We start from the raw sequence: 22684 nt of genomic DNA on the forward strand, positions 1-22684 counted from the left end.
ACTTTGGGGAAGACCAGAGAGGACAGGCTTCTCTGCTTCCTGCCGCATTCCTCTGGGCTTGGGTGCTGGCCTTCGTTTGAACATTGTTATGGATTGAATTATGTCCCCTAAAAATAAGTGCTGTAAATCCTAACCTCTATGCCTGTGATTATAATTCCATTTGGGAATGGGTTGTTTTTGTTATGTTAATAAGACAGGATTAGTGCAGGGTGTACCTTGAGTCAATCCATTTTGAGATATAAAAGAGATTAAACAAGCAAGTGAAAAGTAGAGACGGGGGAAGAGAGATGCCAAGCCACATGAAGACTACCCAGGAGCAGAAGCTCAAAGAGACAAGGACCTTTCTCCAGAGGGACAGAGAGAGAAAACCTTCCCCTAGAGCCAGCCCCCTGAACTTGGCCCCCTGAATTGCAAGAAAAACGACTTCTTCATTGCAAATACCTCTCTTCAACAACATAAACGGCAACTATACATGTGGAGCTTGCCAGATAGAATACACAGGAATCAAATCAACTACATCTGTGGAAAGAGATGATGGAAAAACTCAGTACCATCAGTCAGAACAAGGCCAGGGGCCGACTGTGGAGCAGACCATCGACTGCTCATATGTGAGTTCAAGTTGAGGAAAATTAGAAAAAGTCCACAAGAGTCAAAGTATGACCTTGATTATATCCCACCTACATTTAGAGACCATCTCAAGAATAGATTTGACACACTGAACACTAATGACCGAAGACCAGAAGAGATGTGGAATGATATCAAGGACATCATACATGAAAAAAGCAAGAGGTCACTGAAAAGACAGGAAAGAAAGACCAAAAGGGATGTCAGAAGAGACTATGAAACTTGCTTTTGAAGGTCGAGTAGCTAAAGCAAAAGGAAGAAATGATGAAGTAAAACAGCTGAATAGAAGATTTCAAAGGGCGGTGGCTCCAGAAGACAAAGTAAAGTCTTATAATGACATGTGCAAAGACCTGGAGATAGATAGAAAACCAAAAGAGAACAAGCTCGGCTTTTCTCAAGCTGAAAGAACAAGTTTGTCTGCTAACCAAAAAAGCTGGCAGTTCGAATCCACCAGCTGCTCCTTGGAAACCCTATGGGGCAGTTCTATTCTGATCTACAGGGTTGCTACGAGTCAGAATCAACCCAACGGCAACGGGTTTGGTTTTGGGTTCAGATCCACTGGGGCATGTTGAGAGAGAGAAGAGGAGTGTAACCTGGGAAACTTTAGCATTTAAGGAACAGGCAAAGGAAGAGGAATTTGTCCAAGAAATTGAGAAGAAGTGCAGCAAAGACAGAACCCTGGAGGAAGAGCAAAGTTTCAGGGATCTGCAGAGGTTAACACTATAGAAACTAAGAAAGACCTGCCAGCGAGGTAGAGGGAGAATCAGAAAAAAGAGATGCAGAAGTCAAAGTTTTGGTCAAAACAGTTTTGGAGCAGTGGGTAGAAGACTCAGTGGAAAGTAAAAAATAGAGGCAGAGAGGAGACGCTCTCCTCATAAAGTTTGGCTGTTTTCCTGATACTGACAGCACCAAAGAGATAACCAGACTGTTTTCCAAACTCTGCTACGGTTAGGAATCGACAAGGTATTTATTATTTGAGTCCCTTACTGTTTTTAAAGCACTTTGAATTCTTCATTTCAGAGTCCCCTGCAATGTTATTAAGAGTCCCTGGGTGGTGCAAACAGTTAAGTACTCAGCCACTAACTAAAAGGTTGAAGTTTGAATCCGCCCAGAGGTGCCCTGGAAGAAAGGCCTGGCAATCTAATTCTGACAAAATCAGCCATTGAAAACCCTCCCAGTTCTACTCTGACACACATGGGGTCCCCATGAATCACAATTGACTCGACAGCAACTGGTTTTGTTATTTTTTTTGCAATGTCAGTATATTCCCAAACTCTAAATTACACCATTAAGCAAGAATTCACTTTATTATACCTTTTCCCATGCCCTCCTTAGTTCTTTATGCCAAAGCTAGAGCTTTAAAAACTAAAGCACATCTTTACATGTTAAAGGTATCCTGGCTATCCCTGGAATTTGAAGTCATTTTATTGTTGTACTTTTTCTGTTGTATTATACTTTCTATAACTATGATGTGAAATAATGAGACTGTACTTTGTAGAGTTAAAACACTATGGAGATTTCAAACAAGGTATTCTGGACACAGCACACAAAACCTTCCCTGTTACAGCCTTTTTGTCATTTAACTTATGATTTAAACATTATTTAGTCCCCCCAAATTTGAGAATTGGCACTGTTGAAACAATTACTATTTCAGGATAAAAAATTCAAATATACATTTGCCACAAATTTTGAACCTAAATCTGATCAAGTCTTTAGACCTCATACAGGAGATAAAAAAGTAAATGACACCACGAGAAAGCAATGCATCAAATCCAGGGAAGTGGGCATTCCTATGGAGAAACTGATCGGGTTTCTTCAACTAGTCATGAAAAAAACGGGATGGGAGACTCTTCTAGATTAAAAGCAATTTAAGAGATAAAACCCACATGCAGTGGGTCCTGTTTGAATTGTTATTTGAACAAACCAGCTGTACATCTGAATACAGACTGGTTATTAGAGGTTATTAAGGACCTGTTGATAATTTTGTTGGGTGTCGAATGGTATTGTAGCTAAAAAATAAAATATCCTTATTTTTTAGAAATGCATACTGAACTTTGAAGAGGTGAAATGTGAGGATTCTGTGATTGTTTTTAAAATCCTTTAGGAAAAATGCTTCAGAGGGGAAAAGCATACATGAAGCAAATATGGCAGGATGTCAATGCTTATTAAATCTAGCTGATGGGTGCATGGGAGTTAATTATACTAGTCTCTATTTTTATATGTGTTAGAAACTTTTCATGATAAAAAATTTTTAAAATTTAATCATCTAACTTATTCAAAACAGGTCAATTAAGATGCTTAAGTAATAAATTTTAAGTAAGGGGGAGAACAGGAAAGTTTATTAGGCCCCTGGCCTGAGGAGCAGAGCATGGTTAAGCAAGAGCCTATGAGCCAGGCACAGTGCCCCTGAAACAGTGCACACGGTACACACAGTATACACAGTATGCACACTGCACACAGTATGCACAGCAGCCACAGTATACACAGTACACGTACTATACACAGTATACACAGTGCGCACAGGGCATACAGTATACACAGCACTAACAGCACGGACTGTGCCAGTCTGGGTCCAGGACCAACCTCCATCACTTAATTGCTATGTCACCTTGAGTGTTATTTCTCTTTGCCTCAGTTTTCCTCATCTGTAAAATGGGGATAAATAGTACCTACCTCACAGAATTGTTCAGAGTGAATGAGCTCACTCAAGAACCACATACATGCTAGAAAGCAGTATAAAAGAATCTATGCTATCCTGGGATTGCTAAACAGATCTCAGAGCCCCTTGACAACTAGTGTGTGGGTGGTGGGGAAGAGGTAGACAATACATTACTGTCTGATAAAAAGAAATACAGTACTAGTTCTCCTGGAGAGACTAAAACTTCTAGAATTCTAAAATTAATTATGCAAATTCTTGTTCAGCAAACACTAACAGGTCTTCAAAAAATGACACGGAGTTTCCATTTCAAACTTTTTATTTTTGCTGCTTTATAGTCCAACTGTGTAGACTTGCCTACTCCCTTCTGCCATTACTGCCTTGTGTATGTATAGACACACACCCCGTCAAGGGTATACATGGATATACATGGCAGCATTGTCTATGATAGCAAAAAACTGCTTACAACCTACACACTGTTCATTAAGTTAATAAATTCTACTATGTCCAGAATTGGCATATAAGATAAGCATTTATATGCAGCTATCAACAGGGTCCCTATGAATAGAAATCGACTTGACAGCAACAGGTTTTTTTTTTCAATCAACAATTATACGTAAATGTAAGTACAACACTGAAAGAGATGCATGATATATTAGTTAATAAAAGAAAGGCTATGGAAATCGTGTGTATGCTATCCCATTTTGAAAGCACACTTGAGTGCATGTGCTAATGTCTATACACAGAAGGTCTGGCAGACTGCATACACAAAATCTACGGGATCAGTGATTTGTTTTTGTTTATGCTTCATTTCTACTTTTCCAACATTTTCAAAGTAACATTTGTTTCTTCTCCTACTAAAAAATACTTTTTCCAATTTTTCAACAATGCATGTGTAACACTGAGGAGTTCTGTAATAAGAAATGCTCTCCAGCTATCTTAATGGCTGCTCCCTCACCCCTCTTAGTGAGATCACCCTGACCGCCATACTGAAACCTGCACCCATCCACCTCCCTGCTTCATTTTTTGCCAGCCTCTACATCACCATCTGACATGCCATGTTTTCCTTCTTTGTCTTTTGTGTACATTTCTGCACTAGCACATAAGCTCCTCAAGGGCAGGGAGTTTTGTTTGTTTGGTTCGTTCCCTGCTGTATCCCCAGAGCCTAGAACAGTACCTGATCCATAACAGGCACTCACAATATATTTGCAACGGGCAAATTAAAGAAAAAAATTGATGTTTTGCATTGGACAAATATGCTGCAAAAGATCTCTCTAAAGTGTTAAAAAGCATAGATGTCACTTTAAGGACTAAGGTGCACCTGACCCAAGCCATGGTGTTTTCAACAGCCTCATATGCACACGAAAGCTGGAAGACCGAAGAATTGACACCTTTAAATTACGGTGTTGGCGAAGAATATTGAATATACCATGGACTGCCAAAAGAACGAACAAATCTGTCTTGGAAGAAGTAAAGCCAGAATGGTCCTTAGAAGCAAGGATGTTGAGACATTGTCTCACATACTTTGGACATGTCATTAGGAGGGATTAGTCCCTGGAGAAGGACATCATGCTTGGTAAAGCAGAGGGTCAGTGAAAAAGAGGAAGACCCTCACCAAGATGGATGACACAGTGGCTGCAGCAATGGGCTCAAACACGGCGACGACTGGGAGGACGGTACAGGACCGGCAGTGTTCCCTTCTGTTGGACATAAGATCCCTAGGAGTCGGAACCAACTTAAAGGCACCTAACAACAACATATATTTGCTAAAGTAATGAATGAAAACACGTTTCTATTTAAAAAGAAGTTCTGTCTTTATTAATAAGAAACCAGTGATGTTCAGTTAAAATAACATTTTTTTAAAACATCATGTCTTTTAATGTAATGCTAGCCTTTTAATGCAGGGGCCGCTTTGAGAAACCAGATGAATGCTGTGAACCCTCCTCTTCCTATGCCCCGCCTCCTCCTAAAACCCCAAAACACACAGAACTGAATACAATTCTAGAAGGTGCTCAGACTTCATTGAAGCCCTTCTATAATTAAAAAGTCCACTGACCCCAGGTGAGAGCACCTGATTCAAAGCATCATCTGGCCTAGAATATGCCTGTTCCCATTCTACGGATTCAAAGAATATATGTGACTCATAGCACATCATTTTCCCAGTTAAACTTTAAAGGGATTCCTTCTACAAAGGCTCACAGCTTCAAGAGGGCCAAGTTCATATTTGCAGCTGAGAACGTGACAAACATCCATATAAGAGTTGAAATATCTAGTTAATAATCCAGAGATTTCAAAAAGTATAGAGGTCTAATACAGTGTAGTCAAAATACCTAGTAAAGTGAATTTTTCACTTATCAGCTGGAAGTCGGGGATGACAATATGAGATCGAGATAGAAAACAATGATCTATTTTATATAGAAGATACTTCTTGAATTTTTTTGTTTACTGAGCAAAATAAGAGGGAATATTCACATCCACCAAAGTCAAGTGTTCCATAGAAAGAGAAATCAAATACTTTGTAATAAAGACCAACCTGTTAAAAACAGAATATTAGATCAGTAAAAAAAAAACAACAGCAGCTGACTTTGTGTTTATTTCAACGGGCACACTTCGTTCATTGTCTGTAGGAAAACTAGACTGGTCTCAATGGGCAACAGTCACAGTTATTACACTCGTAATACACCACCACTTCCACGTCCTTCTTTATTTCTTTACGTCTTCAGTCTCATCTGGTTCTCTCTCTTGATGTTCTCTTTCCCACCTCATTTCTTTTAACTCTTGTCTGTATTTCCGTTCAATGAACCGCTTCTGATGGGCCATCTGGGGAAAGTTATCTGACACAAGGAGATATATTTTATATTTAATGAAGGACAGCCACTATTGCAAAGAATGATGCAAATTAAACATATACACATGTACAGACATATATTTGTTTGAAATGTATGTATAGTCATATGAAATGTACGTAGTTGTATTTTGTGAGCAAGAGAGGAAAAAATCATTTATTTTTGTTCCCTTATTCTTCCAGCATTTAGAAACACATTAGGAGTTCTGGATCAGCACCCCTGATTCTAGATTTCAGTATTTGAATATAAAAGGCACCAAAATATGCAGATATGGTAAAACACAGATGCAGGTTTTGGAATGTCTCCAATCAGATGCTTTAACATCATTCTCCTATCAAGAAGTGATTTTCAGTGAGAGACTAAGGATATAATAAAAGGTAGCAGTGTATTTTTGAAAAGCTCAAATTAAAAACCTCAAACAGTCACATTATCATACCATTTTTTAACCAAAAATTCAAGTTTCTACAGAAGAGTTGGAAAAAAAAAAAAGACCAGATGGACAAAAGGACATTCTAAGTTGATATTCTATTTCCGAAGTTTACCCTGAGAGGTTCGTTTATGTACTACCTATGGATGCCCTCACACGACAACAGCAGACACGCATAGCTGGGACAGAGACCTATGGCCCACAAAGACTAAAATATTTACTATCTGGCTATTTATACAAAAAGTCTACCAACCTCTGAACTATACCATAATTTACTTAAATACTTCCATACTGTTCAACAGGAGTCCTGGTGGTACACTGGTGAAGGACCTGGGGGCTGAATGAAAGGCTGGTAGTTTGAATCCACCAGTCGCTCCTCGAGAGAGAGATTTGACAATCTGCTTCCGTAAACATCACAGCCTTGAAAATCCTACGGGCCAGTTCTATTCTGTCCTATAGGGTCGCTATGAGTCGAAATCAACTCGATGGCAATGGGTTTTTTTTTTTTTTGGTACAGGTACTATTTAACATGCAGATACTGGTAATCCCCAGATTACCAACGAGTTTCATTCCTAAGTCTGTCTTTAAGTCAAATTTATATGAAAGTTGGTATAGTTAGATATGGTTTGTATCTAATGACAGTTAGTCAAATGTTTGCCTTAGTATACAGTATATAGTGTACTTTTCTATGCATAAAAAATTAAAGAAACACTTCCAGATACACTAAAATATTAACATAATAATATAGTAATAATAAATATTAATTTTCATGCACGTCGCAAAGTAGTGCCTGTTTATTATTATGAACCACTATAAGTACCTCAGAGTTTAATATGATAGGCTTTACAGGGATTGGTTCATCACTACAGGTTGTACATAAGTCAGATGCTCTTAACCTGGGGACTGTCTATGGTTAAAAACTTCTTTTTCTTTGCTATTATAAACAATGTCATAATTATCATGGTACAGAAACCTTATTTCATTTCCCAATTATTTCCTTAGGTGTGATTCATAGAAATGGAATCTCCGGATCAAAGAGTATGAACTTCTTCAAGGACCTGATAAAAAAAACAAACCAAACCCATTGTCATCAAGTCAATTCCAACTCATAGTGACCATATAGACAGTGTAGAACTGCCCCATAGGGTTTCCAACGAGTGGCTGGTGGATTCGAACTGCTGATCTTTGGGTTAGCAGCCTGAGCTGTTAACCACTTCACCACCAGTGTTCCTAATACATACTGCCAAATTGCTTTCCAGCACGTTAAAATCAATCACTTCTATGTATGCAGAGGTCTGTCTCAGAACAGACAATCTCTCCAGCACTGTTTTATAGATGAAAAAAACACATACACAAAACAAAGATAACCTTTAACAATATTGTAAGTGAAAAATGGAACCTCACTTTTATTTCAATATGTGATTGTGCCGTTATATATAAAAGATGAAAAGTTCCCCAATAGAGTCAACTTAAAACTCTCAGTGAAGATTCTGTCGACTCTGGATCCTGGCAGGACTAGCGTCTGTCCACATTAACTGCCTGCTCTCTCTTTCATCAGAAGATATCGTCTGCTGATTTCCACTTGGCTCCTGGCCCTCCTGCCTCTCCTGTAATCTCTGCCAAGGCTGAGAATCCAGGGCCTCTTCACTGCCAGCTTCCATACTTTGCTTTTCCCCCACCTCACTGAGTTTGCACACTTGAAGCATAATAGAATTGCACTGTTGTGTTTTGCTGACGGGTGCTACTGTGCAGTACAATATATACCCCAGAAGAAATACTCCTTGCACTTAAGACTTCAATTTACAAAAGACTATGCAGATCCCTAGAGCCCTGGTGGCACAGTGGTTAAGAGCTGGGCTGCTAACCAAAAGGTCAGCAGTTCAAATCCACTAGCTGCTCTTTGGGAACCCTATGGGGCAGTTCTACCCTGTCCTATAGCGTCGTTATGAGTTGGGATCAACTCAACAGCAACCGGTCTGTTTGTGTGGTTAATTATGTGACTTGAGTTTATCCAGCTATCCCAGTCTTGAGAATCTATCTCACAGACCTAAAAGCATCAATATATAGACATCTTTTTTCTACAGTGAGAAAAAGCCAGAAACAAAGTGTCCATCAGTAATAAAAAGAGTTGAATAAAATATGGTGTATCCACAGTTTGAAACAGTATGTAGCCATTAAGAAAGAATGAATTGAAGCCATCCAGATGACTTGCAGGGGCTGTTTATGATACATTATTGAGAAAGAAAAGAACAATGCACAGAAGCATGTAAATATGCCATTTTAATAAAACAATGCCAAAAAAGAAAAAGAAAAAGAAAAAGAAAAAAATCTTCACATGCATACTTTTCTGTCTGTATAAGATCTTAGCAGTATAGAGAACAACATGGAAGAAAACAGAACAGGTTGTTCACATGGGTTACCTGGGCTGGGAGCAGAGCTTTATGCAAAAAGGGAAAATGAACATCAAAAAGCATTCAAGAATACTTTTTTTTTAAATTATAAACCCATTTTCTAAATATCTCACATTCTACTACACTCTGTGTGGAGAATAATCAGGAAGAAAACAAGATCACATTTTATCAGTACTCACCGTTTTTCTATTTCCCCATTTTCTTTCCATAAAACACTCATTATATTATGAATGTGTAATTATAGAAAAAGAGATAGGCTTACATTTTTCAAGCGCATCCATTGCTGCTCCCATCTCCGCTTGCTGAATACTATTTAAAAAAATAAAGGTAAGGTACCCTTTAATCTAAAATTTTTTTTCAGAAACACAAGGTAGGGCTACAAATCATTCAGGCTGATTTTCATGTTTGGTGTATAAAATTTATCTGATTACTGTCACATACCCGACTGCAAAGACAGGAATATACACAAGAGCATGCAAAACTTCCATTTATTTGCACAAAGCCTCTTTAACTTATTCACTCCACACTTTTAATATTGCAATAAGATGCCTTCCATTTACATTAGGTCTCATTTAAGTTTGAATATCCTCACTGTAAAGTTTAAAGAGGCAAAGGATAAAAAAATATATATACAGACATAGATTTCAAATCACTTTTCAGTTTAAGATGTAGATTGGAAGGTTCAAAGGAAGGTGATAACATACATAATTCTTTTTATGTGAAGACGTTAACATTTCCACAAAGATCAAGTGAACAGCAACAGGAAATCAAATGTCTGCACAACATGACACGTTTTACACATCTCCTCAAATGCTTTCATTCTGTGCACTCTGTTGGGTAACTAAAACTGCACAGAGCTTACCTGTGCACCAGGTAACAGGGTTTTCTCAAGGTAGCCAAAGCCCATTACACAATGGCACTCATACTGTTTGGTGCTGGGGCTTGGTGGGGACATTAATCTTTAGGATCTACTCTGCTATTACCCTCAAACATTCTACTCTTAAGTTAAAGAAAAAAAAGACAGACTGCAGAGTTTGGACCTCTCAAACACACAAGATGTTCATTCAAATTAGTTAAAAATATTTTCTTCTCATACCTTGGTCCTTTCCCACAGCCTATTCTTTCTCCCTTGAAATAAACAGCCACAGTGTAGGTTCTGGCATGGGATGGCCCCACTGTCTGCAGAGTCCTGAAAGGGAAAGGAAAGAGCATCAAGTATGGTAAAGTGTTACTTAATCGTTATTGCTAATATATTACTTGGAGAAAACCCATGTACTTGCTGCTTAGATAGAGGAAGGTAAACGTAACAAGACCCCAAAAGTATGGCCCCTGGACACCTTTTTAACTCAGTACTGCGGTCACTCCTGAGACTCACCCTTCAGCCAAAGATTAGACAGGCCCATAAAACAAACAATAATACAGGTAGCTCAACCATGTATACCAGATTAAATGGGCACACCAGCCCAGGGGCAAGGATGAGAAGGCAAGAGGGGACAGGAAAGCTGGATGAATGGAAATGGGGAACTCAAAGTTGAGAAGGGGAGAGTGCAGACACGTTGGAGGGTTGGCAACCAATGTCAGAAAACAATGTGTATTAATTGTTTAATGCAACACTAATTTGCTCTGTAAACTTTCATCTAAAGCACAATAAAAAAAGTAACAAGTGACAATGGCAGAAAAGTAAAGAGATAAGTTTATGATCGGCTAATCTGACAAATATAGAGACCTTCTGAAGTAGGAAATTTGTTAAATTCTGCACTGGATTTTTATTTTTGTCACTTCCAAAGCAATATGAATAACATCTGATGGCTAACAGTGAAGTGTAAAATATTATTAAAACAATTCCTAAGTGTGCATATTCCAAGTATCATAAAATTAATAAACTTTTATCAGTGAAAAGTCAACAGTTATATTCTGTTCTTTTTTTTTTTCAGTGCTAATCACAGCTAAAAACAATAACTCTCTGGGTAATACACCTCAAGCCAGGCCTGCATGGTTTCACATCAAGGATTCTTCCTAATGTCTGGTATCTTATCTAAAAGGTCAAAAATGTATTTAATTTCTGAAATATCTGAGATCATTTCAAAGGTGCGCTATAATGCCAAGTGCACAATATGATCGCCAAAAAACAAAGCTCCAGGTACTTTGGATTTTAATGACACAGTGCAGATTTCAAATGCAGTAAAACTGATAACTTCATGGAAAAGGGAAATTAAAAGAAGCCAACAAAGAGAATGAACATAGTAATCTTAAAAACTATGTAAAACAACCCCACCATCTTGATAAAAATGAACAAACTCATCCTGTACTTTCATTTGGGGGATTTATGAGAAGGGAGAATAGTAATTTCCCTTGTATTTATATATGCCACAGGATGAAAGGACACGGATAACTCCTTTAAAGCAGTACTTATAGTCATCATGCTTGTGCTATAAGAAGTTTATCATCCTCATTTTATTTATTGAACCTTAATTATCACTTTGATGAGGAAATACGTTGAGCCTTTTATATGATACAGTTTGGATATTCATTATGCTTATTAGGCACACATTAAACTGCTACTTCTAAGCATTTGGTTTTTTCCCAATAAATAAAGGAAATATTGTTTAGCAGTGACAGCTCCTTGGGACAATTTACAGTAGCTTGCTGTGGGGTGACTTAACCTTCTCTTGGTTAAGTCTTTTGGCCTCAGTTTTTCTTTCAGGGTAAAGCCTATAACGTGCTGTGACTAATGAATCGAAACACGAAAAAGGATTTAAAATTCCCAGCTGCCCCGCTGGCGTGTTTCCTTGAGTATGTTGACGTTCAAGGGAGTCCAAACGGGGGCTTTTATTCCAGATGGAAAACACGCACAAATGTGTGTGTTTGCAACCACGTGTGTGCACAGGCAAGAGGTAAAACAGTACTGAAAATAAGATTTTTAAACATACGTATTTAAAATCATACATCCAGACAATACCTTGGGAGGCAACCTATTTCAATCATCCTTCCATTTTGGAACACCTGTTTAAACCACCTCCTACACCAACATTTGAGTGTCTCCAGATAATCATTCTATCTCAGAGTCAACCCTCCTGTTTTCATCAAGGCAAGTTAAATGATGTAGTGACCCACTACTCACCTGTGCTCCTTTTGAATGACTTTTGCCTACCACTCAAAGGATAAAGATTTGTCACTAAAGGTATTCAAAGTTATGTGGCAGACTTTGATGCAGATTCTGAGAAGAAAAATTCCAAATATTTCAGTAACTCAGCCCCTGTGAACAGCTGCCTGGCTTCCTACAGTGACCACCTGAGGGAGGCAGCATATCTGTCAGGTAATAGAGACAGAGGCCAAGAGGGTGAAGAGAGACACTCAAATACTGTTACAGATAAACATACACAATCTTACAATCTAATGGATAGCCCAGAAGAGATTACAAGAAATAAAAAGAAAAATACAGAAATGCATGTAAAATGGTGCACATAATTAAGGTCAATGAATTGTATACTTAAAAATAGTCAAAATGGCAAAACTTTTCTTAATTATATTTCACCACAATAATATTTTAAAGTATGTATAAAAACTATTTAATCAGAATTTCTATCTTTACCTCATAATCTTCGTGTGTCTCTGCGGTGTGATGGATCTTTTTTTGTACGGCCTTTCTCCCCATGGTCTTGTAACTCTCACCCAAGTGACTGGGTGGGGCTGTGCAAATAATGTAACTGTGGCTCACCAAGGGGACTGGTCAGTTTTGCCATCCCACTAGGCTTAAAAGACAGCCAATTCCAGAGGAGAGAGAGGATCTCACCACCACCAAGAAAGAAGGGCCAGGACTGGAGTGTGTCCTTTGGACCTGGGATTCCTGAGCTGAGAAGCTCCTGGAACCAGGAGACTGAGAGAGAGAGAGCTGTACACTGAAGACAGCAAGACAGTGAGAAGTAATGGCAGAAAAACAGCAGCAGCAGAGACAGCAGAACCAGGAGACTGGCAGAAGACCGGCAGGAGATGGCGTGGTGGGTGTCCCAGCCCATGAAAAGAAAAAGCTGAGTACCTTCAGGCAGGAGGCTTGACGGCGAAGTACAGTGCCTCTGGGCACTTGGTGAAGCTAGGTTTGCTGACCCATACCCATGGAGCTAGAGCTGAGCACCTTCTGGCTGAGTATTACTGGCAGAGTGGCATGCCTTGGGGAACTTACTGGCGGAGCTAAAAGAGCTTTGTAACACTTGCCCAAATAGGGCAGAGGCTGAGGGGCCAGAGAGAGGCATGTCTGCAAGCATGGCTGAGAAGATGCTGTCCTGATGGAAGAACTGTATCCTGAGCGTTCTTGAACCTGAATTGTAACCTGACACTTCCTTAATAAACCCCAAAATTGTGCGTATTGTCTGTGAGTTCTATGTAGCCATTACAATGGATGATCAAACCCAGCAGAAAAGTAGAGAGTGCTGTGGTAGGGATGGTTGGTGTCAGAATTGGTAAAGATGGCAGAGAGAGGGGGCATGTCTGACCTCTGCCACTTAGGAATCAGCCTTGGGCTGCTGATCTTGATTCTCCTTCCCCTTGGGAAGTTAGAGAAGATCAGACACCTTGCCCATGCCATTTTCACAGTCTTCCTACCAGGCAGTAGTTCACCGAGAATTTTAGAGATGGTAGGATGCGTACACATAATCTAGCGTGGCCCACTTCTATACAGCTAAAGAGACTGAGAGGCCCAAAGAGTTCCAGTGGGACTCTGTCAGGGAGTCTCAAGCCAGGGCTCCTCCACAACTGCCCTACAATGACCAGCTTTCCCTCAAGTCACAGGGAGAATAACTCTGAGCAGGCTGGATCTGGCAACTGTGGGCACAGTGTACTTACTTGTACAGAGGAATGTCTGGCTCTTTTCCTTCTGTCCTAAGTGTCAAGCAACACTGCTGAAGCTGGGATTTGGGGTCATTCCAATCCTGATTCAAAATGAACTCCTGTAGTTAGTCCCAAAAAAAGTATTTAGTTATGCATTCTGGAATCACCGACCTTAAAGCATGCCACTAATTTAAATTATATATGAGCTTACTTTTAATCGTGGAAAGAAGCAGACATTCATGAAAGTATGAACATACTCCAAATCCTTATCAATGTATAGCGCTGCAATAAATGCTGGAAAAAAAGAACGTTTTAAAATAAACCATAATTAAGTGCCATTTATCAGAAAGGATAAGAGACCTAGACGTTTAAGAAATATTTTAAGAAGGTTTTCAACTTCAGCATTACCATTTCATCTTTCTTCAAACAAGATTCTACTCTTAATCACCAATATTAGAAGCAGCAACACAGATGTGTGATTAAGATGCAAAACCAAAGAGCACAAAGACCAAAACTGCATTTGCAAGCAGTAAGGGCTAAATGAATAGTTGGCTAAAACCATACACAAAATGCTGCTGTATAGCAAAGAAAGAATGCTACCTGGGAACACACCACGTTAACATCAAATAAATCAAGAGATAACTCGAAGATCAGATATGACATCAGAATGAGCACATCCTTAAGGCCTGCCATTCTCAACATCAATCTTGAGGAAACTGCCTATTTTATAAGGATTCTATGTGAAATTTCATGAACAGAATGGAACACTTTACAGATACAATCTGCCCAAGTAGAGAAAACCTTAATGACAAAAGTATATTCTACTTTGCATTAATAAATGATGAATCCCAAAGATGAATTCATTAAAAGTTATCTTAACCAAGTAAACAAATGGGAGATTTTTTAAAAGAAGGAATAAAAATATCTTTCATTGAGCTAACAAATAATAAAAAGCCAGAGATGATCTATCAACTTAATGTTTTTTGAAATCTTAACCTTTCAATTACTTTTCTTTAGTTGAAAAAGAAATCTAAGTTCCTTGGTTAGATTGCCTTTGCATTTTGTAAATGAGCTGGTTTTACATGGAAGACCTTAATATTTGTATATAGTTCAGTATACAATGCCAAAAATATCATAACAGTAAAAAAAAAAAAAAAATGTTCTAAGTTCCAGTGACTGGCCCATTTATTTAAAGGTAATAGAAGAACCAATAAAATTATGTGGACAAGCTTTTAGTTAGCTATAATAAGATTATTTAGAATGTTACCAGACCATTTAAGAAACTGTAAAAATGACATTTGTCCACAGAGCTTTGGGCTCATTCAAAATGATGGATAATGATTTTAGTACTTAGTGAATAAATTACTCTTCTTTCTTCTGTGCACCTATGTGAAGAAGGGTACTGGGTGGCCACACACGCACACACCCACAAAAAAGCTATAATTAACAATTACCATTTTACACAGAGAGAGCTGATGGCTAGGGTGGGATGAGGGCATGGGGTTGTTTCCACTGAACACAAGACTGAATATAAAATTCACTATTCACATGTCTTAATTTCAAATTATTCTCCTTCAAATAAGCTTTGGAGAAAGCATAAATAAAAATTAAAATAGAAAAGAGGTTTCTTCAGCCAGAACAAAATAATGAGAAAAAGAATAAAGTGTTGGCCAACTTGATTTAAATCTTGACTCCATGGGTTAAGATAAAAGGTTTACTTTTTTGGACTCACATTCCAAAAGGTCCGCCAAGGTCTTGGTCCTGAGGGCCACAGGCCTCTTCGTTTTGTCATTGGTTATGGCGTATTCCTGCATGCCAAGCTCCTCCGCTACCTTGGCTTGGGTTCTGTTATTCACCAAAGAGCTTCGCAACAACTGGCCAAAAGGAATTGAAGTACATTTAGAAACATTTTCACTGTTGTTCTCTCCCTTGCTCTTGTGTTGGGCCCAACTGGCCTGAGACCGTACCACTTCCAGGACCACCAAGGGAACAGTTGGATTCCTCAAGCATTACCCTCTGACGGTAGTAAAGTACTCTACACACTTCGTTTCTTTTTAAACTTACTTTGTTGTTATTCTGGATTTTTGCCTAACTGACATCTAAACAGTTAATTTACTGGTTTAGAAGCAGTGCAGTGGGGACGGGGGGGAAGGGGACGCTGTTCGATGATTAAAGGTCACAGCTTCTATTAAGTTTAGTGCTACTACAGGAAGGAACTTTTTTTTTTAATTGATTTTTATTGAAGTATAATCTACATACAATAAAAGCACCCATTTTAAGTGTACAGTTAGATGAGTTTTGACAGCCTTACACATTTCTATCACTCTAAACAAGTTCCCTGTGCCCCTTTGCCATCAACTCTCTTACCTCCCACCAGGCAGACTCTTGAGCTGCTTTCTGTCACTGTAGATTATGCAGTTTTTAAGGAATTTTTTTTTTAAAGTCTAAAAGAAGCTTCAAGTTCCAAAATGCTACGCTAATGCTGGTATTATTGGATTTGAAGAAGTGACGTTTTAGTTAAGTATTACTTAAAGGACTTAAATCATTTTATTTATATTTTTTACTGTTGTTAGTATTTTAAAGATTTACATTATATATCCAGGGTCTCAGTTTTTCATACTGATATCCCTTATCTTTATTCAAATTAAAATATAACTTTTATATTTCAATTTCAGAAATTAAAAACAAAAATTTCTACTAGGAATTTCAGACAGCTAAGAGTCCTCCAAAAACTATCCAAGTAGTAACTTGAAACATGGCATGAAAATTATACAACGAATCAATTGTAGAGGGCCCTCATATAACAAGAGTGATGCAGACATTTAACACTCATTAACCAGTCACTATGAGGAAGGTGGAGTCCCTGGGTGGTGCATATAGTCAACTCATTTGGCTATTAATTGAAAGGTTGGGAGTTTGAGTCCACCCAGAGGCACCTCAAAAGAAAGCCCTGGTGATCTACTACCAAAAAATTGGCCATTGAAAACCCTATGAAGCACAGTTCTACTCTGACACACATGGGGTCACCATGAGTCATGGCTGACTCGACAGCAACTGGTTACAGAGAAGGTGGAAGGAAGGTTGGGGGGAGGAAAGTAGATATAAAAATGCAAAGGAAAAGATCCCACCCTGACTACAACTCACCAAACAAAAACTGAACATAATTATCCCCAGTCTCTAAGATTTGGGGGAAATGGGAAATCGACTCCATGGCAACAGGTTTGGTTTGGGTTTTAACATACCTAAAACTAGAACTTTTCTTACAACAGATATAACAAATTATTGGTCTATTAAACAAAAAAAAAAAATTCCTTCCTGCTAGGACACATTCCTGAAAACAGGGATAAGGAGCAGAGAGCAGCTGTGAGTTTTGCTGGCATTATACCCCCTGCTGCTCCACACAACACTGTTTATCAGATGCAAGTTTTATGCTCTGTGGCTCCATAGTGACAACTGAGCTTATGAAAATCAAGATTTATTCTCAATGCCTGATACCACATCCTTGAAAATAGATAAATAAGAAACAATATGTTCTTAATTTGTCTGACAATGATTCATGAAGCAGAAATACAACTTGATCTTTATAAGCTATGCTTGCTGTTGAATCTCAGATGATTATTCTTTGCTTGTCTCTGCTCCCTTCCTCTTTCTGTTTTCTCCTACCTCCATCTTTTCTTCAACATAATGTTTCATCAGAAATTAATATTCACAGAGAAGCTCAAAATTAAAACGGCATAACATATAACATTAACAGAAGACCCAATCAATAAGGAGGCCAGGCGGCCACTAGCCTAATAGCCTGTAATCATGGAATGACTGAGCTGAAGACAGATTTTTTTTTTGGTTTGGAGTCACTGGAGGGAGGGAGTCGTTCTCAAAGTAGAGGCCAAGGGGGGCCAGGCAGGCTGTTTTGGAAATAGGACTGTGATAGGTAGTTTTATGTGCCAACTTGGTAGGCTATAAACCAAAACCAAACCCACTGCGGTCCAGTCAATTCTGACTCATAGCGACCGTGTTGGACAGAGTAGAACTGCCCCATAGGGTTTCCAAGGCTATAAATCTTTATGGAAGCAGATTGACACATCTTTCTCCCACAGAGCAGTTGGTGGGTTCGAATCGCCACCCTTCTGGTTAACAGCCAAGTGCTTTAACCACTACACCACCAAGGCTCCCGGGCTATACCAAACCAAACCAAAAACCAAACCGTCAAGTCAGTTCTGATTCATAGCGACCCTGTAGTACCCAATTATTGAATCAAACACAATCTATGTGTCACTGTTAAGATATTTTGTAGATATGGCCGACATCTACCATCAGTTAACCTGCATCACCTCCTACCCAAGAGCTGTCACTGTGCCAACCTTCCCTACAGATTTCAGACTTGCCAGCCCCCACAATGAGTTGGAACCAATACGACAGCAACAGGTTTGGTTTGGGTTTTTTTTTTTTTTTTTTAGCCCCTACAATCACAACCACATAAGCAATTACTTGAAATAAATCTCTTACTGTCTATCCTACTGGCTCTGTTTCTCTGGAGAACCCTGACTAACACTACCCCTATTCTGAACAAGCTGGGTACTCTCTGAGTACAGGTAGTCTCCAACTGTGGTTCTATTCAAGTTACAATGAACCGCTGGGGGTTTTTTCCTACACCTTATTGTTAGTAATGTGTACTGTATACAATGTTGCAGTGTGTAATTTGCTGATGTTATCATTCTCAGATGTTCACTACGATATGTTCCAAGATCGGATTTATAAAGATACTGAAGATAAAAGACAGTAGTAACAAAAACTAAAAAAAAAAAAAGAAAAAAGAGGTATTCGACTTATGTCAGAACTGACTTACGACCAAGTCATGGAAACGGAACCCCGTCGTAAGTCAGGGACTACCTGTATACGCTTTCAGTGAGGGGAGAAAGAGCTTTAGGCTGTGTATATGGAGGGTTCATGCTGTAGAATCTACAATAAGCAGGTACAAATCATGATAAATAACTGGTTATCACACCTCAGCGACCATCTGACAGGGTCACGGCTCCTCACTCAGCACTGAGCAGTAAAGCTGTCTGACCAGGAAGGTGTAAAACAGTCCTCACTATTTTCGGCAAAAACGCTTCCAGTTTTATTTAAGATAAGCCCAGACAGGTCTTAAAGCAGCAGGTAGCCAGGAGAAAGTAAGATATATACGTTAGTGTCAAAAACTCAGAACCTGGAGGTAGGGTCAAGATGGCAGAGTAGTCAGAGGCTTCTGGTGGACCCTCTTACAACAAAGACCCGAAAAAACAAGTGATTCGATTATATATGGCAATCTGGGGGCCCTGAACATCAAAGGGAGAGTTGAAGAACCAGACTGAGTGGCATGGGGAGGCAGATGATTCAGAAGCCGCGACGAGTTGCCAGACCTGACCTGATGAGAGCCTGACCCAGTCAGGCCTGAGCAGCTTGTGGGTGAGCAGTGAGGCAGGCAAGAGCCATGCTCGGGGGCACATTTTCTGTGCTGGAAGAGACCCAGAGCCAGAGAGTCTACGCGGCTACCAAGAACCAGTGAGAAGCAGCCCTGGATCAGCGAAAGATAAGTAATTGCGTACGGCCTACCGCGCGGATCAAAAACACCCCGCTTAGGGAAAAGCCTCTCTCCCATTTACCTCCCCGCTCCCTGATCTGCACTGGGTCCCGGACCAGCTTCAGAAACTGCCAAGTCCCCTGGGCCAGAAGTAGGATCTGTCACATGCCAGGAGACATTCTCCCTGCCTTGGAGAGTGAACAAATTAACAAACGGGAAAAAATAAACTGCCGGCTCCCCTAAGCCAGGAACCCAGGGTCGGCAGAGCTCCTTTGCCTAGGCACAGGCATAAATGATCCACGGACTTTGAGTGCCTTTCCCCCTGCACAGGCTTGTGTGGGCCCATCTCAAGAGTATAGGCCCTCATTACCACAGTACAACAGGGTACATACTAGAACTCTAACTTCAACTGTTTCAGCTGTGAAGTGGCAGGTTCTTGACATCTTTCACGGCTCTGCCCATTAAGCAGCATCTTCACCTACCCACATCAGGGGCCTGAGGACTGGTGGCTCCATCCACGCAACCTAGCCACCTGTGATAAAGGCCCATGAATAAGAGATGCCCCCAGTCCTTACAGCAAACACCATTAGCATTAGGTGCTCACAGTCTGGCTGCAAAACCCACCCACCTGTGTGCTCCAGGGAACAGAGACACGCCTTCCTCCTTGACAATCGGGGGCGGCCATCAGCCCCCTGCTTTGCTCAGAGTGTGTCCCCCTGCTGCAGCCAGGTGCCTGTGCCTACACCAATCACCCATGCCTGCCTAGGACTGTAAGTGAGAGCCTACACCACACACTTGGTGGTTATCTACCTGGGCACCTGAGCTGAATCCATACAGGAGGAGTGGGCAGACTCCTGAGCTCACATAACTAGTAACAGATCTAACGACATGGTGACAGGACATTATAGCTTCACAGGTGCCAATAATCAAACTAGCTCATACGAGCAGCCTATTCGGGCATATCAAAACAAAACAAGAAGCTAGGACACAGTAAGCGAACATAAAATAAAGAAATATAATAACTTACTGATGGCTTGGAGAAAAGAGTCAATATCAAATCACATAAAGAGGCAATCCAAGATGGCTTCAGCTAGCTCCCAAAATAATTTAGACATTTTCCAGAGGAGGAAAATTTCTGCAGAACACAAAAGATTAACATACAGAACTCTTCAAGAAATTAAGTACAACACTGAACACTCAATAGAGGAAATTAAAAAGATTAGAGAAGAGCATAATGACAAATTTAACAGGATATAAGAATCCATAGAGAGACAGCAATCAGAAATTCAGAAGACTAAAAATAAAATTTCAGAATTAGACAACTCAATGGAAAGTCACAGAAGCAGAATTGAGGCAATGGAAGTCAGAATTAGTGAGACTGAAGATAAAGCACTTGACACCAACTTATTTGAGGAAAAATCAGATAAAAAGATTAAAAAAAAAAGAAGAAACCCTAACAATTACATGGGACTCTATCTAGAAGAATAACCTACAAGTGACTGGAGTACCAGAACAGGGAGGGATAACAGAAAATACAGAGAGAATTGTTAAAGATATATTGGCAGAAAACTTCCCGGATTATCATGAAAGATGGAAGGGTATCTATCCAAGATGCTCATCAAACCCCATATAAGGTAGATTCCAAAAGAAAGTCACCAAGACATATTATAATCAAACTTGCCAAAATCAAAGATAAAGAGAGAATTTTAAGAGCCACAAGGGATAAACGAAAAGTCATCTACAAAGGAGAGTCAATAAGAATAAGCTTGGACTACTCAGCAGAAACCATGCAGGCAAGAAGGCAATGGGATCACATGTATAAAGCCTTGAAGGAAAAAAAACAGCCAGCCAAAAATTATACACCCAGCAAAACCGTCTCTCAAATATGATGGTGAAATTAGGGTATTTCCAGATACACAAAGGTTTCAGGAATTTGCAAAAGTCAAACCAAAATTACAAGAAATACTAGAGGGAGTCCTCCGGTTAGAAAATCAGTAACATCAGATAACAACCCAAGACTAACACAGGACAGAGCAACCAGATATCAACCCAGATAGGGAAGTCACAAAAGTAAATCAAAGCTAAAACACCGAAAATAGGTAATTAGATGTCAATATGTAAAAGATGACAACATTAAAACAAAAAAGGGACTTAAAAAATGTAGACATAGATTTTTCATATGGAGAGGAAGTCAAGGTGATATAAAGAAATAAAAGACTGGTATAAACTTAGAAAAATAAGGGAAAATATTAAGGTAACCACAAAGGAAACTAATAATCCTACAGTTCAAAATAAAAAACTAGAAAAATATACTCAGCAAACACAAAACCAACAACAATGAAAAAGATGAAAACAAAATCCATAAAGAAAAACGACTCAGCACAGAAAATTAAGCTGAACAAAGAAACTGTGAACACACAAAAAAAGACGTCAAAATGACAGCACTAAAACTCATACCTATCAACGATTACGCTGAATGTAAATGGACTAAATGTACCAATAAAGAGACAGAGTGGCAGACTGGATTAAAAAACAGGATCGGTCTATATGCTGCCTACAAGAGACACACCTTAAAGACACAAACAAACTAAAACCCAAAGGATGAAAAAAACATATCAAGCAAACAAGACTCAAAAAAGAGCAGGAATGGCAATATTAATCTCTGACAAAACAGACTTTAAAGTAACATCTACCACAAAGGATAAGGAAGGACACTATATAATTATTAAAGGGGCAATACACCAGGAGGACATAACAATAATAAATATTTACGCACCCCATGACAGGGTTCCAAAATACACAAAACAAACTCTAACAGCACTGAAAAGAGAGACAGCTCCACAATAGTAGTAGGAGACTTCAACACAGCACTTTCGGTGAAGGACAGAACATCCAGAAAGAAGCACAACAAAGACACAGAAGAGCTAAATGCTACAATCAACCAACTTGATCTCATAGACATATACTGAACACTCCACACGAAAGCAGCCAAGTATACTTTCTTTTCCAACACACATGGAACAATTTCCAGAACAGATCACATAATAGGCCATAAAGCAAGCCTCAACAAAATCTAAAGCATCAAAATATTACAAAGCATTTTTTCTGACCATAAAGCCATAAAAGTAGAAATCAACAACAGAAAAAGTAAGAAAAAAAAAATCAAACACATGGAAACTGAACACCTTGCTCAAAAACTATGGGTTATAGAAAAAATTAAGGATGAAATAAAGAAATTCAGAGAATCAAATGAGAATGAAAACACATCCTACCAGAACCTTTGGGACACAGCAAAAGCAGTGCTCAGAGGTCAGTTTATACCAATAAATGCACACA

General features: G+C 39.2%; 1 protein-coding gene across 1 annotated transcript in view; it reads right to left on the reverse strand.

Moving 5' to 3' along the window:
- Positions 1-5695: 5695 nt before the first annotated feature.
- The window catches only part of DROSHA (drosha ribonuclease III), a 153334-nt gene continuing 136345 nt past the window's right edge, over positions 5696-22684 (reverse strand). Inside the window, exons 29-34 of the mRNA XM_004385219.2 lie at positions 15521-15662; positions 14000-14082; positions 13804-13907; positions 10061-10153; positions 9227-9273; positions 5696-6114 (exon numbers count right to left, since the gene is read on the reverse strand). Of these exons, the coding sequence (XP_004385276.1) occupies positions 5984-6114; positions 9227-9273; positions 10061-10153; positions 13804-13907; positions 14000-14082; positions 15521-15662 (600 nt within the window). The 3' untranslated portion in view covers positions 5696-5983. The remainder of the gene's footprint in view (positions 6115-9226; positions 9274-10060; positions 10154-13803; positions 13908-13999; positions 14083-15520; positions 15663-22684) is intronic.

Source organism: Trichechus manatus, unplaced genomic scaffold (assembly GCF_000243295.1).
Source record: "Trichechus manatus latirostris isolate Lorelei unplaced genomic scaffold, TriManLat1.0 scaffold00135, whole genome shotgun sequence".
NCBI lineage: Eukaryota > Metazoa > Chordata > Mammalia > Sirenia > Trichechidae > Trichechus > Trichechus manatus.